General features: G+C 41.6%; 1 protein-coding gene across 1 annotated transcript in view; it reads left to right on the plus strand.

Annotated features, from left to right (window-relative positions):
• Positions 1 to 18573, plus strand: part of EPHA6 (EPH receptor A6) — an 815765-nt gene that overhangs the window by 766866 nt on the left and 30326 nt on the right. The window contains exon 15 of the mRNA XM_075908927.2: positions 12561 to 12710. Coding sequence (XP_075765042.2) covers positions 12561 to 12710 — 150 coding nt within the window. The remainder of the gene's footprint in view (positions 1 to 12560; positions 12711 to 18573) is intronic.

The following is an 18573-nucleotide window of genomic DNA, read 5'->3' on the forward strand; positions in this document are numbered from 1 at the left end:
CACAATCTACATTACACATTATTTAGAAAAAACCAGACATTTATATTTTTTCATTCATATTTTCTCAATTTGTTTCCCAAACAGAAAGCTCAAATACTGGACTGTCCGGTTCAAAACCTAGATGGGTGTGCTGGTGTCAGGGGGGCCAGAAAGGACCCCCCTGGTCTGGTAAAATCCCTCATTGGGGCTGGTCAGGTGTGAGGGTGCCAGACCAGGGAGGTCCAATCTATAGCTGCTCTCTCCAAGATCAAGGAGAAGGGACATGAGTTAGAAGATTTCTTGGAGCAGTCCCCCCATGCGTCCCCTCTCCCACCACGTGGCCATTCAAAAATATGTTAAGGGGTGCATGTGTGTGAGACAATTTTGACTTTAACCTGTATCTGTGTCTCTTCCTCAAAAAAGTATGCTAGCCTTCTCATTCTAGAACACTGTAAAATGTTGCTAGATCTCCAACTACATAGTCCTCGTTCTCTCATCTCTATTTTGTTCATTTTAGAATGAAATAAATATTTCTTAAAATAAATGGAAAATAATGGGCACTTTGTCAAAGAGTACACTAGTTAATGAGGTATGAACCTTGCTGTCCTATTACATATACAAACAAGTTGGAAATGTTATCAGCCAGTCATTTTGTATAGTCTGCTGTATCTTTGCCATTTTATACAGCTTGTTAAATTGTACCATAAAGAAAAATGATTGCAGGACAGATTTAAGTGTTTAGGAATATTCATTACACTTGCATTTATGTGAATTTTGAGGGTCAAAGTTATGCATTTTTATCAGACTTTTTATTATCTTTCAACTTAAGTGAAGATCGGTGCTTTACAAAAGGGATTTTTTTAATATAAAAATTATTTGGTACAAAGGAAATATTAATGAGAATTCTTATTACTTTATAGAAACAATTGGGATAAAATATGACTGAATGTTTAATATTAGGAAATAGATATTTTGAGTTTGATTGTTTGATTCCTTTGAGATAAGGATGGAGAACAATCAAAGGATCATTCATAGAAATAATAGAAATTTAATTTTTAGAAAGAACCAGTTCTAAGTATTGATGGCCTTCAGGAAAGCAAAATGGCAAATGGGTGGTGTATTCTGGAGAAAGTTGCTGCCTTCCATGCTGTACTAGCTCTGTTGATAAACTGCTTAAGTCTTCAGAGTTGTTTATCTTAGTTCGCTCACTAGCACTACATGCATGTCAGAGCTTTTTGAGCTGGGGGAAGTACTAGCTGGATCTTTGTAAAGGCATGGCACACAGTACTTCTGCTTAAATTAAGTAGGTAGCAGTTATTACACCTCCAAGCGCTGGTGCTGGGACAGTGCCTTTCCAGGAGCATGCCTCTTGACACTCAAAAGACATGGTCTGGCTCAGTTTGAGACCCTGAGCTACTGAAGTAATTAAGTGCCTGCCTAACTTTAAGCCTGTGAGTAATCTTACTCACTTCAAGTATGTACTTAAGTGCCTGCCAGAATCAGGACCTGTATGAGCAGGACTGAGTGATATGTGTCCAAAAGTCCGAGGGCAAAGCTCTGCCACTAGGGACATAAAATTAGCTGGAACCGCAGCAAACAGAGTTACAGACGAAAACAGCCTCAAACTCTTATTGCTAAGTGACAAATCAGCTGTCGTCAAAATCAGCATCATCTATGAGCTTGATTTCATATGAGACACTCAATATTACTTTCATCACTAAGATCTAGCATGTTTGCAGACTCAAGTCCTGTCATAGTCCAAGTCATCTACTAATATTAGCCAATCAAGCACAAAAGAGAATGATCCAGAATGAAACAAAAAGAAGAAAAGGAGGCAGAGCAGCACCCTTTTTTCCCACTGTCCCAGAGATGCCTTTGGATTTTCTATGAGGTAAAGGATTAGTGATCTGCTGATCTCTACGCAAAGACCTTGTCCCTCCACTGTGAGATAGGGAAGTATTTTTATCTCCATCATAAAGGTGCAGAACTGAAGCACAGAGAGATTCAGTTATTTGCCCAAGGTCAAACAGGAAAATTGTATTATAGCTGGGACTAGAAACAGGGTGTTATGAGTAATAATTACATGTCTGACCCACAAAATTGTTTCTTTCTCCCTGGGATGCTTCCAACTTCACCTTTAAGTGTGTTGCTGTGACAGCCTCTAATCTCTCTATCTTTGGTGATACATTATAGTAGTATCTAATAGCTGACTCGTTCCACTAACAGATAGTTTTTCCTTTTCACACATGTCCACATGTGTAACGTAAATGTTAATAAGACGTTTGCTAGAAAAATTATTTTATCTTAAGAAGTTGCCTGCTATTTTTAAAATAAAAATGGGGATGGCCAACTTTAAAAAAAAAAATCAGGTTCCATGTACTCAACTCATATTTTTAAACTAGCAGGATGTTTGAAATAAAATGATACTTCCTTTGAGATTTTAAAAAAAATCCACTCTTTTCAAAAATTAGGTTGGGGTTATTAAGAGGGTTTTGGGAGAGGGGGTTGTGTGTGTACTTGTTTTCTGGTTTTTGATGGGGTTTTGGGGGGCTTTTAGGAGAAGTTGTTTGTTTAGGTTTTGTGGGGGGTGGGTTTGTTTTGTTTTGTCGTTCATTTAATTTCTCATGAAAATGAATGAATGATAGTACTGGCTGAAGCTAGGCATAATGTGGGCAGACTCTGAGGAAACTTTCCAAAACAGTTTTGCATATAGCATCCCTAATATTCTAATAGCTCGACTTATTGTAGATGAATGTCAATAATACTGAATAGTTCTAAATCTGTTACCTATTTAGAGAGGTAACAGACTAGGGAGTCTAACAATTAATTGAAGATGACCAAACTGATTTCTCATGTGAAAAGTGTGGCTAGATCCATATCTTTCAACCAAAAGCACCCACTCTGTTAAAGTGAGATAAGATTTTTATATAGAATGAGGAATTATATTCGTATTTCAAATTTCAGTTCATTGTAGGAATGTAAGTGACTAGCTGACTCCCTGATAAGCATAGTCTTATCTAGTAGTTGAGTCACTTCTCAACTCTAGTGGCTTCCCCTTCACCCCTTGATGTCTCTGTATGAGAGGCAGCAAGGATGGGGGGAGCAGGAGCTGGTGCTGGAGAGAGCTGGCTTAAAAGCCGATTCCCCAGCACCGTCTCCACGGTGGGGCAAGGGAGGCAGAGGCACAGCAGTCGAGACCCTGTGTGAGCAGAGACTGCTTCGGTCCCCCCCTTGCATGGGTTCCCCACAGCCTCTCTTCCAGGCAGAGGCTCAGTGGGATAGCAAGTGCCACCCTTACCAACTAATCAAGTAGTTGATGGAAATTCCATCAACTACTTGATTAGATGATTAATCAAAATTTAACATCCCTTGTTCCTTCACCGAGGCTCACCTTCGATTCTTGGAGTCTTTCATTCTATTTTTCCCATGTGGATTGAGGTAAAAGGCTGAGACTGAGTGAGTGCCATGAACAATTTTTACAAAACATCATGAGCCAATGTGATTGATAACTCACAGGAACATAAGAACTGCCATGCCATATCAGAGCAGTGTCTCTAAGAGTAGGCAGTTCTAGGTTCCATGGCAATAGGATTGGTAGGTTTGTACTCCAGACCTCTTCAGTTGTTTTTTGGTGAGGTAACAGTGTCTACAACTAAAGTACAAATTGGCCCTGTCTTTATTTTTTTTTTAAAGTATTGGGGGGAGCAAGGATTTCTCAGGAACATAACTGCGTTGGTCATAGATGGACAAGACCTCCTCAAATAAAATCTGCAGAAGGACAGTATAGTTAATCCAGGAGTATGTATAATCATGTTGTAGTCATTGTTGTTGCCTGAGATATTCTTGGAGGATTCTATAGGCAAAGGAGTTCACAGCTAGGAATACCCTGGCCTACTCAGCAAACAGAGATTCCAGGACATTATGGAGCCATTGTAGCAGCAATAGCATGACTGTCATATTAATATTAACACTGAGCATATCATGATTTTAAGGTATCAAGTTTGGATACTTACATATGATACCATCTTCTAACATATGTAATAGCTTTCTGCTTTCTTGTGGTCTAAGATGTTCATCAGTGTCACTTCTTGGATTGGTTAGCAGGGAATACTAAAGGGAAAACTAGAACATTTGCTTCTTTCCCTCTCTGTCGTTCCTGATGTCTCCCCATCAGGCAGTCTGTAATTTGAGGCTTTAAAAATATAGTCTGATCTCCGCACTGCAGCGTAATGTGAGGTAGCCCTGGATAGTGTAGTGTTACATTGCTCTTCTGGATCTCCAAAAATGATTAAACTTTAAATTAGTAATTAATACTGTTTGTTTAAAAAAAAATCCATTGTGGAAAATCAAGAAATCAAAAAAAGACAAAGGTAGGAATGTACTTTCTAGCCCATGGGACAGTATTTATAATACAGTTAGGCTATATCTATATTGCAGCGTTATTTCAGAATAAGCTATTCCAGAAGAGAGAGTCCAGAATAGCTTATTTTGAAATAAAGCATCTACACACAAAATATGTTTCGCAATAGTGTTTATCTATTTCAAAATAGCATGTCCACACTGATTGGACACTAAATCGCATTTAAGTCCACTCGGAACCAGTTCAGGCAGGGCATCAGGTCAGTAGTTACCTCGTGTGGCTGCTGCTTGAGGCTATCTGAGGCTCATACTTAAAGGGACCCCCCTAGACAGCCATTTCTCAGGTTTCCATGCTTGCTTGTCTATCTCTCTGAGGTACAGCAAAGCATTTTCTCTTCTTGCTCTGGTTGCCCTGATTCAGGACACCACAGCACTCTCCACTATGGAACTGGCTCCTGGCACCCTTCATCTCTTGGAGCTTTAGTTGCAAGTCATGCAGTACTTTCTGCAGGTTGCCTCCCAGGCTCTGCAGGAACCCAACTCCCAGGGCTTCTTGGAGACCCTCCTCAGGACCTGGATGCTGCCTCCTATGGTCTGGCTGCTGTGCCCCACCACATCTGGTATCTGGACTCCAGTGCAGACTGATGGAACCACATTGTTCTGGAGTGCTGGGGAGACCAACAATGGCTCCAGAACTTTCGAATGAAGAAGGGCATCCTCCTCGAGCTGTGTGAGTGGCTCGCCCCTGCCCTGAAGTGACGGGATGCGCACATGAGGCCCATCACCCTCTGGAAACTCTCCACGCCGGATAACGTGGGGAACCAGTTCAGCATGGGGAAATCAACCGTCAGGGCCCTGCTCATGCAGGTATGGCATTCTCAGGCTATTGTCCCAGGATGGGGGTGGAATGAGGGAATGGGCTATCCTAGGGTAAAGAGCGGGGGGGTGGGGTCTGTTCTGTCTCCTGGAGGGTTTGTTCTGTCCTGCCTGCACAAAGCCCTGCCTAGGGTGGCTGTGATTGCAAGGGGTTGCTCCTGATGAGTGGGGCGGAGGGAGGGAAACTATAGTGGGGGAGGGAGGCGAACTCTCAGGCACCCTGGCACCCCAGTGATTCTCAGTTTGTCTCCTTTTGCAGGTGGTGAGGGCGATCAACAGCACTCTGCTGTGCAGAATCATCCGCCTGGCAGATGTGGGATGCCATCATCAAGGGGTTTGACGCCCTGGGCTTCCCCAACTGCAGGGGGGCTATCGATGGAACACACATTCTTATCCATGCCCCAGACCACTGGGCCTCAATGTATATTAACCACAAGGGATACTTTTGGTAGTCCTGCAGGCTGTGACTGACCACTGGGGCCAGTTTACGGACATAAATGTTGAGTGGTCGGGGAAAGCACAATAGCTATTTCAGAATAGGTGCTATTCCTCGTAGAATGAGATTTACAGAACTTGAAATAAGCCATTCACTATTTCAAAATAGCGGTTTGGCTGTGTAGACACTTGCAAAGTTATTTCAGAATAGCGGTTATTATTCCAAAATAACTTTACTGTGTAGACATCTTAAAATAAGGGATAAGGGATCTTTCGGAAAAGGCTTTATTTTCTGCAAGATCCGCGTCCAGACTGGCGCTTTTTTCCGGCAAAGCTCCATGCCGAAAAAAAGCGGCAGCCATTTTTATGCTAATGAAGCGGGGGAGATTTAAATCCCCGCTTCATTAGCAATTGTGATAAATCTAATTTGCATCCCTTTTACGAAAAAGGGATGCAATCTAGACGTAGCCCTGGTGTATAAATTCTGGAAGAAGGAAGCAGACAGTTTTTGTATAATGTATAATTCTATCTTTAGATAATAGGGCACTCTTGTCAACTCTGTAAGGCAGGGGAGAAGGGTGTTCATGTGTGTGGATGTGTGTGTATCTTATACCAATAAATGTCCTAGTGCACAATGCAGCTTCAAGTGAATAATATGGCGCTTGTGTTCATGTTATTTGCCCTGAATTAATTAACGTGGGGAACTATCACTATTCAGAAGACAAAAAGGAAAAAAAGGCTAAATCATAAGCATTGGAATGTCACTATTAGAACTGTTTTACTGCAAGAAAACAAAATCAGCATATCACTGATAGGGCCAGATTTCCCATTGGGCACAGGAGTGAGTGCAGCTGGAGGGCAGGGCTTAGGCGAGTGGGTCTTTGCAGGGATTGGTGGGGGAGGTCTGTGTGTGTTGAGACACTGGTAAATGGGCGGGGGGCTCTGTCAGGCACTGGAAAGTTGTGATGGAGAGCTGGGCAGTGGAGAGACTGTGGACAGAGAGATGTTGGGTGGCAGGGTACCTAAAAATTAAAAGTGGTTAGCTTCCCCTGCCACCTGTTGTGGTTAGGAACACCAAGACGCTGTGGGCAGGAGGGGGCAGAACTTTGAGACACTGTGCAGCACCAGGCTGCTGCAAGAAGCAGGGAGGCCTCTGAGTCTTTTGCCTCAAGGCTAACAAGGTCTAAATCCAGACCTGAGCCCTGAGCTCATTATACATTTTAGAGATTAGGCAAAAATGCAGCATGGATCTCAACAAAAAAACTGCTCTCTTATGTAAAGGCTTTCTGAATGAGGAAACTGTGACAGCTTTCAGTAGAGTAGTTACATTTAGATAATGTATAAATTATTTTAATTTGAAGGTGGCTCACTTTGTGTACAACATTGTTTTCAAAAATAGGTGAAAACTAAAAAGAAATGGCCAATAACAATGGTGTTGTTTATTACTTTTCTCATGAACTTGAAATGTCATTTTAGTGACCCTGAATCTTATGTGTGTCCTTTTCATGCATGAATAGTCGGTAATATTTTTCTGTTAGATCAGTCTTTACTGTTAGTCATATTGAGGTCTCAACCTTTCAGATTTCTTCCCAAGAAATAAAACAGTTTTATTGCATAAAAGATATTCTGCAAACATAACTAAATACTGAAATATACATTTTTGCACATGACGACTTTGTGTAAGATGAGTCTACTGTGTGAATTTAGGAGGATTTGCTTCTCTTTGCCATTAGGGAGCCCAAGAGATTCCTTTTATGCTACAACATTGAACACATCCTGTGCCAAGGGAATGGACTTCCATGAATTTTGTAGTTAAGATTCTATCCTCCATTCTTATTTTCACATTGTAGGAGGCACGACTCAATCAGTCCCAAAGGAGCCAGTCAGTAAAGCTGTATGACGAAGCTAGTTTTGGTAGACTAATCAGATTCTTTAAAAAGTCAGCTACATGAAAATCAAATTTTGTTATGAATGACATTCACAGTGACAACAGTGACCTCTTCTGAGGTTATTTTCTGGATATGTGATCAGATTCATGAAAGGAATGATGATGAGATCTCTATCCTCAATCAAATTTTAATGAATAAATTCATTATCTACATTCAGACTTGAATGCATAGTTCTGTTGATAATTTCATATAAAAAGAATATTTTATGACTATCCAAATGTCAGCTACTCATTATTTGTGTTTTCTCTAAACATAGAAATTTAGTAATTAACAACAGAACTATTCATTAAAATTCAAAAGCTGATAAATTATAGATAAAAATGTCTTCCATTGATTAAACTTCCACAAAATTAAAAATGTATGCTCATTTTAACAATTCATTAATATATTTCACAACATGATATAGAGCTTTAAATTAATATTCTGAACATTCAGATTAGTAACATTTCATTTCTTCACCTTTATAGTATATTCCTCGCTGCTGTTCTTGTGTCTCAGAACTTGTATTTGGATTCTGTCCATTTTCTGGCCACTAATATCTTTAAAAGGCTTTGGATGTCAGTGGACACTAGCTTCTGAGAAGAAATTTGTTTTCATAAAGTCAATTGGGAATGTACCAGCATTACGTAGGGCTGAGGAGCATCTATTAAATCTCTAAGCCCAGTCCTCAAACTATACATAAGTTCTCATCTAATAAGCCGTGATCATGGTCAGGAAGAGAAATTCCTCTTTTCCACCTTCCCTTAAAACTGGCAGGCTATGTCTACACTGCAGGCTTTTTGCGCAAGAACTTTTTGTGCAAGCATTCTTGCACAAGAGCGCGTCCACACTGCCATGTGTTTTTACATAAAAGATGTGCTTTTGTGCAAGAGCGTCCATGGCAGTGCGGACGCTCTCTTGCACAAGAAAGCTCTGATGGCCATTTTAGCCATGTTCCCATCCACACTAGCCTTTTTGCACAGGAGCTCTTGCACAAAAAGGCTTATTCCTCATGGGGAGAGAAATAACTCTTGTGCAAAATGCCCTCTCTTCTGATGATCTACTGTAAACTTTCTTGTGCAAGAAGAGGCTTCTAGTGTGGACACTCCTCAAGTTTTTGTGCAAGAATGGCTGTTCTTGCGCAAGCCTGCAGTGTACACATAGCTCCAGAGTTCACACTCTGCTGATCATTCATATATGGACATATGGAAAGAGTCTTATATGAAAAGAGCATTTTAACTGGCATGAACAATCCATGCACATATTGCCCCCAGTTGTAACAATCAACATGAACATAATTTGTCTTTGTGTTAAAAGCACATGCTGCTGGAGAACCTGATCCAGCTCTCACAGACGGTTAATGGGAATCTGTCCATTTACTTTAACACGAAGGCTGTGTCTACATTGGCACCCTTTTCCGTAAAAGGGATGCTAATGAGACCAGTCGGAATTGCAAATGCCGCGGGGGATTTAAATATCCCCCACGGCATTTGCATGAACATGGCTGCCGCTTTTTTCCGGCTCGGGGTTTTGCCGGAGAAAAGCGCCAGTCTAGACGGGATCTTGCGGAAAATAAGGGATCTTCCGGAAAAGGGCGTATTTTCCGCAAGATCCCGTCTAGACTGGCGCTTTTCTGAAGTGTCTCATTAGCATCCCTTTTACGGAAAAGGGTGCCAGTGTAGACACAGCCGAATTGTCAGATCATGAGAAATGGTGAACATAAAAAGGGCAGGACTATAAAATAATAGTAGATTTAGTTTCTTCTTAAGAACCAATTCTTTGCTGCTCATGGTCAGGAGGAGTGGGGGTATTGCCTGTTTCAGTTGTGTGAGGGCAGGCCAAGGGCTGATCAGTGAGAAACATTCACTGATCAAGACACACAGGTGCATGAAAGACAGTCACAGAGATCGATTTAAGCACCAGGTGGAATCTATTTCTTACCTAATCCAACCCTTAATTTTCCACAGCCAAAATGTCAGCTCCCTGACAAGTACACTACTTCATTCCTTAAAAACCTTCAACATATTGTACATTTATTGGATGGCCCTATGTAAAATCACTGAACCACCTGCATCCAGAAAAATTGACAGCTCCCTGCCATACATGCTTTGTGAGAATTTCTGACCAAACCAATCTCATGTTTGGCTGTGGCTGTCTAATCCAGGGGTGGGGAACTTAAATCAGTGGGAGCTATACAAAAATGAGAAGCAAAACAAAAACCCACAATCTCCTTGCACACGAGAACCTGGGGGACCCAAGCGAGTAGATTTTGTGGGCCTCTCTATGGTCTAGGGTGGAGCAAAAACATGAGGAGTGGGAGGAGAGGGCTGCTAGGAAGAGGGTGTGGGTTCTGGGAGAATGGTAGGGGTGCAGGAGCAGGCTGTGAGTAGGAGGGCTGAGTGGGAGGTAGGGTGCAGGAGCAGAATGGAGATGCAGGATCAGAGTGGGAGAAGAGCTATAGAGCTGGCGTGCCAGCTCCCCAGTGGTTCAGGAGGTGGATCCAGGCAATCTGGGGGCCAGATCTAACTCTGGGCCACAGGTTTCCCACCCCGGTCTAATCCATCCCACTTCTCTCTGAATTCTGCAGGCCCCAGGCCTAGATAATTTTCCCTGAGGTAAATAACCATGGCGTTAGAAAGGTATAGTGCACCCATCAATAAATGCAGACGAGATGTGAGCTGATTCCAGAATGAGCCCCTTCTACCAAATCACGGAAGGCTGCCAGCCTCAGTCCTGAAGCTCAGCTGCAGTCCATCTGTCAACCTCGCTGCTGCTTGTGGGACCAATGCCCAATGGATTGCCTGAAAATCTAAACATCAACCTTGTCTCTTATGTCTTCTGCAATCACAGACAGACAATACTAACTCATTTTTGCCTTTTCCAGTCACTCATGAAAGGTTGCATGGATCCTGTAACAGTCCAGTTTTCACTGCCCTATTGAGTGGACTCACGGGGAGTTAAAACCCTCCAATGCTGACTGCTAATTAAAAGCAAACCTATTACTTTCTAGATTGCTGACCCTACATATTGGAAGCCACCAATATTAGTAGGAAACTCAAATGTGGACATCTCTTATTGTAATTTGCATTGCTCCACTATTTAGCCTACCTCCGTGCTCCCTTGGCAATACATTTTACAGCCAATTCCCGGAGAGGTACCTGTTACAAAAAATGTTTCCCATACCTCCAAATCTTCCCTCATTTCTATGGTCACCCTGACAAAATTATGAAGTCCTGCCCTACCCAGCACCGCTACTCTCCATGCATAGTTTAAGTGCCTGATGATCAACTTTGCCCATTTTAGTATAACTTTCCTAGAACCTTTGAGTACCCTCATCAGCAACCTTATATTATCACTTTTTTTCTTTGAGTAGTTGTGATACATCTTGCCTTGTATCCAGTTCAGTTCCCAAATATGTTAATATCTGTGTTGGGCCTTCTGTCTTTTCTGTGGCTCCAAGAACTGCATGTGGGGACAGGATGGAAGATATCTTTCCTTTGCTCATCCTCACAAGGTTCAAGGAAAAATCTGTACTAGCATCCTAGGTTTAGATCATACGGTATGTCTAGACTACATGGCTCCGTCGACGGAGCCATGTAAACTAGTTTTCCCGACATAGTCACGAGGCATAAGGGAGCGGTTGACAAAGGCTTCCCTTGTCAACCGATCCACGTCTAGACTGCCGCACTGTGCCGGATCAGCTGATTGTCGGCACAGCGTGGTAGCCATTTTTATTTTAATGAAGCAGGGATTATTTAAATCCCCGCTTCATTGACTATGTGGGGTAAACTAGTTTACATGGCTCCGTTGATGGAGCCATGTAGTCTAGACATACCCATAGTGCCTAAATGGCGGGGATAGCTCTCATTACATGGAATAAAGCATGAGATTTTAAAAAGCAATTCAGCATGAGTGGCCTAACTCTGCTCCCATTAAAGTCAATGTGAGTTTTGAGGGTGGACTGAGTTTGGATGTTCAAATTTGGACTAAGTGATTTACAAAATCGTAGTGCTTAAACAAAAATATATAAGCACTACAAGGGATATCTCAGCTGCAGTCATTTATGGACTATAAAGACATTAACTAGCATATCACAGATGTTACAATTAATAAAGGGAATAATAACATTCAAATGAGAAACTCGTATGCATATATTTTTGTCTTGCAATATTTTCTGATGCAACAATGATGCGGCAACATTTTGACAAGTTATTTACCAATAATTTTCCACCTATACAAACTAAATTAACAATATAAATTTACTTCCTTTTTTTAAAAAAAAAGCAGTCTGACTTTTGTTCAGCATCCAAAATTGTGTTCATTTTTTTTCTTCTTCCAGAAATAGTGTTCACACTAAACAGTCTTTATTTTTAGTATATTGAAAAACAGCTATGACTGGTTATGTCAATTCTTCTGTTTGACCCATTCTGCCATCTAGTGGCACTATGAATACATTACTTTCAAGAAATAAACTTTTTTCCAAGGAGCTCCTCTAATCAGTGTCAGACGGGTAGTGGTGTTAGTCTGTAACTAAAAAAAATTAACATCGATTTTTGTTGAAAGAATGCATCAGGAAAAAAATCATTTTTCCTAAAAATACATAAAAATTTTCCAGGTATGAAATATAGTAGATAAAATATAACTGATTATAAGGTTTAAATATAATATCATGCAAAAGAGCTCCACAGTGTGAATTTTCTAGAGGATAAATAATTGAACTGTAGCAATCAAAATTTTGCAAATACCTTTTTTGCAATAATAGTATCATAATTGAAGGCCCAAAAAAGGACTAGTCTGAGATTCTGCATACCACAGGCCACCAATACCAGCATTGTCATTTATAGTAAATTGCCAAGGCAAAATTGTATTGTCATTCCATCCCACCGGCATGAGAATACAGAACCTCAACATCTAGAGGGGTTATTTATTTATTTGTAAGATAGCATATTTTAGTGATACTGAGAAGTTTTCAATGTCTTCCAGGGTGGCAAAATACCCATAAGATGGACTGCCCCTGAAGCGATAGCCTACAGGAAGTTCTCTTCAGCAAGTGATGCATGGAGCTATGGGATTGTCATGTGGGAAGTGATGTCTTATGGAGAGAGACCATATTGGGAAATGTCTAACCAGGATGTAAGTACTGCATGGGACCAATCTGCCTCTCTCTGCAAATGATTGTCTCCCCATATCTTATTAATTTTCTTACTTCCTAGAAAGGCTAAAGCCACACTACAAAAAGTTCTAATCGGTTTGCTAGATTTTTAGATCAGATGTGTGCAGCTTCCATCCAAGACAATGGAAACCAAGTGCCTGCATCTGAGGCTACAGTTTGCTCAGCAAAGCAATATATCAATTCCTCCATGAATAATGATGTTTTATCAGTGATTGGTTTGATCCAAAATGTTTACAGCATCCTGATGGTGCCCTTCAGTGGACATGTGTTAGGTGGGGATGCCAAAAGCACTCCTGGAGTTAATGGGATATACTCTGAAGCTACGAGAAGAGTATTTCTAGTTCTGCTTTTAAATGCAGTAATTAATGTACGTTTTCTTTATAAACTACCTGTAGTTTAACATTTTGGACAGGATACTGTGAAGGTATCTCTGCCATTTGCTCACAGAAGTTATAGAAATAATATGAATTTCCCAAAAGGTCAGTATGCTGTAGTTCTGAAACACTCTGTTTGTTAGCTGATATCAGTGCTTTTTTTGTACAAAAAAAGGTGCCAATACTCCAGGCTCAAAGTGGTTGAGCAGAAGAAAAAAAAAAGCCGCGCCGGGAGCCAAAATGCGGTCACAGCCCCTTTAAGAGCCGCTCCATGTGTCCAGAAATAGGTGCCGGGGCGTACCGTCACAAAAAACCCCCACTGATTTCTGTAAAACAAACGCATGCCTACAGAGTTACTTACTGTACTAAAACATAGGCCACAACATGCTGCAAAGGTAGATTTACATATGCAAACAGTGTAGCTGAAGTTTACATACTTAGCGTGATGTCTTGCATATGGTAAGGTCAGAAGGGACTGCTCTCCTGATACCGGCTATTCTTGTGTTGGTGGAGTACCGGAGTCATTGGAAGCAACAAGAGATCAATGTATCGCATCTCAGCAACTGCGATACATCTATGACCCGGGGATCGATCACTGCAGCATCAATCCACCATGTAATGTAGACAAGTGTGTAAATTTATGTCCTTGTGTCCACTTACAAACATTTAGCTGACACCGCTATTTACATAACTTCAGAAATAACAGATCTGAAAAGATATCAATTATGATGACTGTTTTGGAAAATCTTGCAATATTTTTAAAATGACACTTACTTGGCCTCCAGTTGGCTAAACCCATGTCCCAAATAGCTTTCACTTATTGGTCTTCATGAGAAAAGAAGAAAAATATGAAGTTATACTCTGTTAATTTACTAAATGTCCTTCTTATCCTGGTAATTGTAGGCTTCAACACCAGTGGTCAACATATTTAGAAAATTTTAATTCACTGTCACAGCTGATGCTACACAAGCATATAGGAAAGTATTCACATAGATCAACATTTTTAAACCTAGGAGTCTAAAGTTAGCCTGATAAAATGACATATAGGCATCTGAATAAAAGTGATCTGATTTCAGAAATTATTATAAGCATCCATAAATACTGTTTAAGACAGTGGGAACTGTATAGTTTCAGCACCTTTGAAAATCAGGTTACTTCTTTTTAATTGCCTAAATGTGGATTTAGGAGCTAACCTTTAGGTACCTAAGTTTGAAAATTGTGACCATACATTTTGTAACATTACCAACAGTGTAATATGTATTCCTAAAAACTTACTCAATTTTGAAAAATGTTACATAACCATTTTATTATTGTGTTAAGTCATTTCATACCTATGATAATGCTGATTAATGCACTTCTTGGATGTGTGGCAGGCATTAATTTGGGGTGTTGCACAGTCTGTCATGTATTATTGCTTAACTAATAAACATTAGATTAGGTATTGAGCTTTCTGAGGAAATTATTGTACTGATGAACAGATTGAGCTAAAAGTCTAGCTCACTAATGCCACGTGAGGAAAGGAAGATTTATATCCGATGTGTTAAATTTATAGAACAGCTGTGAATGAGCTCTTCTGAGACACCCATTAGAGGCCATTGTAAGAATTTGGATATTCAGAAAAAAATATTGAATGGATTGATTGAATATGCATAAAACTGCTATAGAAATCTGAATAAACTTAAAACTGAATAAAACTTAAGAATAAAAAGTAATAATGGCAATTCTTTCAATATTAGTAATATAGCCCTTTCCATCCAAGGATATTAAAATATTTTACAAACGTGTGTAAGCTGCATCCCTGCGTAGCAGGTCATGTGCAACTGCACCTCCTTCCTGGCAAATTGTTCCACTGCTAGAGTCTCATAAACCAAGTGCCAGCAGGACACAAGGGTAGGAAACCTTCTGGACTTTCTTCAGCTAGCTCAGTTCAGAATGTAGAATCTTCATTACTGTTGTTGATGGAAGTGACAGAAATAGCTCATCTTAATCATAAGGTAGACTTAGTGGTTTTGCCAATTAAAAATATTTTCTGAGCCTGTAAATTGAATGGCTACGTCTACACTGGCACCCTTTTCCAGAAATGCTTAAAACGGAACAGTTTTCCGTTATAAGTATTTCCGGAAAAAGAGCGTCTACATTGGCAGGATGCTTTTCCGGAAAAGCACTTTTTCTGGAAAAGCGTCCGTGGACAATGTAGACGCGCTTTTCCGCAAAAAAGCCCCGATCGTCATTTTTGCAATCGGGGCTTTTTTGCGGAAAAGACTACTGTGCTGTCTACACTGGCCCTTTTCCGGAACAGTTTTTCCGGAAAAGGACTTTTGCCCGAATGGGAGCAGTATAGTTTTTCCGGAAAAACACTGACAATTTTACAGTAGATCATCATTGCTTTTCCGGAAAAGCAAGTGGCCAGTGTAGACAGCTGGCAAGTTATTCCGGAAAAGCAACTGCTTTTCCGGAATAAGTGGCCCTGTGTAGACACAGCCAATATGTTTTATATGGAAACTATTAAGGGAAAAGAAATATCATTTTCAGGGTTTATTTATGGCTTAATATTAACTATTTTTAACCCTTGTAACTACTGCTACCTCCAAACAAAAAAAATTATATTACAATTGCTCCAGTGATATAACCCATATACAAAGTACACAAGAATATTTCAGTTAAAAATCCATAAAAAGTGTCAAAATGACCAGTATCAGAGGGGTAGCCGTGTTAGTCTGAATCTGCATAAACAATGAAAAGTCCTATGGCGCCTTATAGACTAACAGATTTATTGGAGCATAAGCTTGTTTCATAGGGAATGCTGCAACGTCAATTTAAAATAATTTAGGCTCACTCTGGCTAATAATGATGTTAAATGTCCCTGGAAGCAGAAGCGAGGTCCGCCTGATAAACTGCCGTATCTCTATCATCAGTGATATCTCTCTGTCACACACAAATAGTAATCAGACACTAATTTAGGGCCAAACCATATATTGTCAAATTCCAAAATGGCAAACAGAGGAAACAGTAACACCAAACAAAACCAGCCCTAACTGTAGAAGAAAAGAATATAAGAAAGTCCCAATACAACAGGATCATACGTTACAAATGATGGTACACTGTCGTTGCTCGTGACCTTCTACTCTGTGGCTAGTTGGAAGCCTTAAAGGAGGAACCACAAGGAGATCCCTCAAAGCGAATCCAGGCCTTCGGCACAAGACCACCAAGAAACCCACGACGACTTGGGCTGCTTTTCCATCAGCACAGAGGTGGATAACTCTTCAGTAAATGCACTTGAACCAGGAAATTGTCCTTATGATGTTAAAAAGCCCAGCTGCTACTATCCCCGTGCCCAGCACTCTGACGTGAGACTTCTCTACACACAGATGGCAGCGTTAGGACAACAATACAGACTGAACTAGACAGCATGGCACGACAGCAGCTGACAGCAACACAGCCCCAGCAGCAGCAGCTCCTCTCCTCACAGGAGCGCTTTATTACCTTTCTGGTGGAAAAGTTACTTGGGTGTTGAGTGCATCACTTTTGGTGCCGTGAGCAAAGATTCTAATGGGAAGTGTGCGTACACTAAGGAGCCATGTGCATAACCTCCAGGCAGAGTGCATACCTGAGGGATGAATGCAAACTCTACTGGGCGGGAAATACCAGACTTACCTGGATTCCATCCCTCTCATGATGTACAAAATGGAAGCCAACAGAGACTCCATTTTGTAAGCCCATTGTAAGCATATGAATTATGTGTTCTAAGCGCACGTACCCCACGCGCCCCTTGATTCCCCTTTCTCAATGAGAGGCAGTACGGAGTCCACTGTCTGCTACACCACTTTTAATACGTGCACCCCCGTCCCCACAAGAGTTTTCATTGTCCAAGCTGCCTGAGCCTGTTAACGCCCTCTCTGAGTGCAGTTCCCTGGGCTGGAGGGTAGGGGGACCCGTTCCCACTCTCACGACCGGGTCCCGGCCCAGGGCCCTAAAGGGGAGAGAATAGCAGCGGTCTCTCCCTTATGGTCGGCGGGGCAACCGCCCGTAACACGCCAACCCACGGGCGCCCATTGCCCTGCCCTGGGCCACTTCCTACCCTCTGCCGGTCCTCTTGGTGCAGGGCAGGAGGCCCCTCTCTCCTGCGCCTTTCCACTTGCGCCCCTCAGTCCTTTGCCTCCGGCCGTGCTGAACCTCCCTCTCCACTTCTGCCAACCGGCCAGCTTTTAAAGTTGGCGGCACAATGCTGCCCAACGTCGCCACGCCCCCAATGCTCCTGCACCGCCCCCTTGCGTTCTGCGGGGCGCGCCAGGTGACATCATCACCCAGCGCCACCGCGCTTGTAGCTGCGGCGCTCTCTCCGGCTCCCCAGCTGGGCCCTTGAGGTGCGTCCCTGCCCTTCCCTGGTTGCTGGGAGACCGGCAGGGTTTCAGTGTGGAGCCCCGGTGCTCCGTCACATGTATATTCAAACATTCTAATGATTATTATCAATTTACCCAGTGTAACGAGCTTTGGTGGGCAAAGACCCACTTTGTCAGATGCATGACCAGTGGCATTTAACTTACGTTTCCCTTACAGTTTGTTTGCTCACTTAGCAACAATATTGACATGTAAAAATTCACCATATATATTTCACTAACTTTGTCATGAATAAGACCCACTGAAGAACCCTTTCAACATTTATATCACTTACAGAGAGAATCTGGCTTTGTCTGTCTGATTTCTGCTGGATGAACTTGATTGAAATAAAGTGTTGCTTTTAGTACAGTTCCTGCTGATCAAGTGTCTACATCGCAAAACCAGAAGCACTGTTAGTGCTAATGAATTGTTTTGTTGGCAATCTTTATGGAGAGTCCAAAGCATACGTTCCAGAATTGGGAAACCAGGGGAACCAGTCACCTTTCCCTCCACCCCCACCACCATCACCCTTTTTTAACAGAAGAAACCTAAGCGCAAAATTCAGGTCCCCTGCAGAATAATAAATTCTGCTGCGGAGGCACTGCATTTACACTTTTTTCCCATGAGGGGGTGCTTTGGCACAAGAAGAAAGGGTATCAGATTCCCTGCTGGAGTAGCCAGACACAGAGAGGGAGGGCGCACTTCAGATTTCCCCACATCACACACACACACACACACGCACACACAAACACTTCTACAAAGATTCTGGCACCCTTCGTCCAAGGACTAAATTATGAAGACTGAACTAAACCATTTTAGGTTCAGAGCAATAGAACAAACTTAAAAAACAACAAATGGCCTGGAAAAAAAGCAAGCAAATGGCCTGATAGCACTTTACAGACTAACAAAACATGTAGATGGTATCATGATACCATGAACATGTTTTGTTAGTCTGTAAAGTCCTACCAGACCTTTTGCTTGCTGGGTTTTTTTTTCTGTAGGGGTATGTCTACACTACCACCCTAGTTCGAACTAGGGTGGTTAATGTAGGCAACCGGAGTTGCAAATGAAG

This window comes from Pelodiscus sinensis, chromosome 1 (assembly GCF_052426305.1).
Source record: "Pelodiscus sinensis isolate ZL-2025 chromosome 1, ASM5242630v1, whole genome shotgun sequence".
In the NCBI taxonomy this organism is placed as follows: domain Eukaryota; kingdom Metazoa; phylum Chordata; order Testudines; family Trionychidae; genus Pelodiscus; species Pelodiscus sinensis.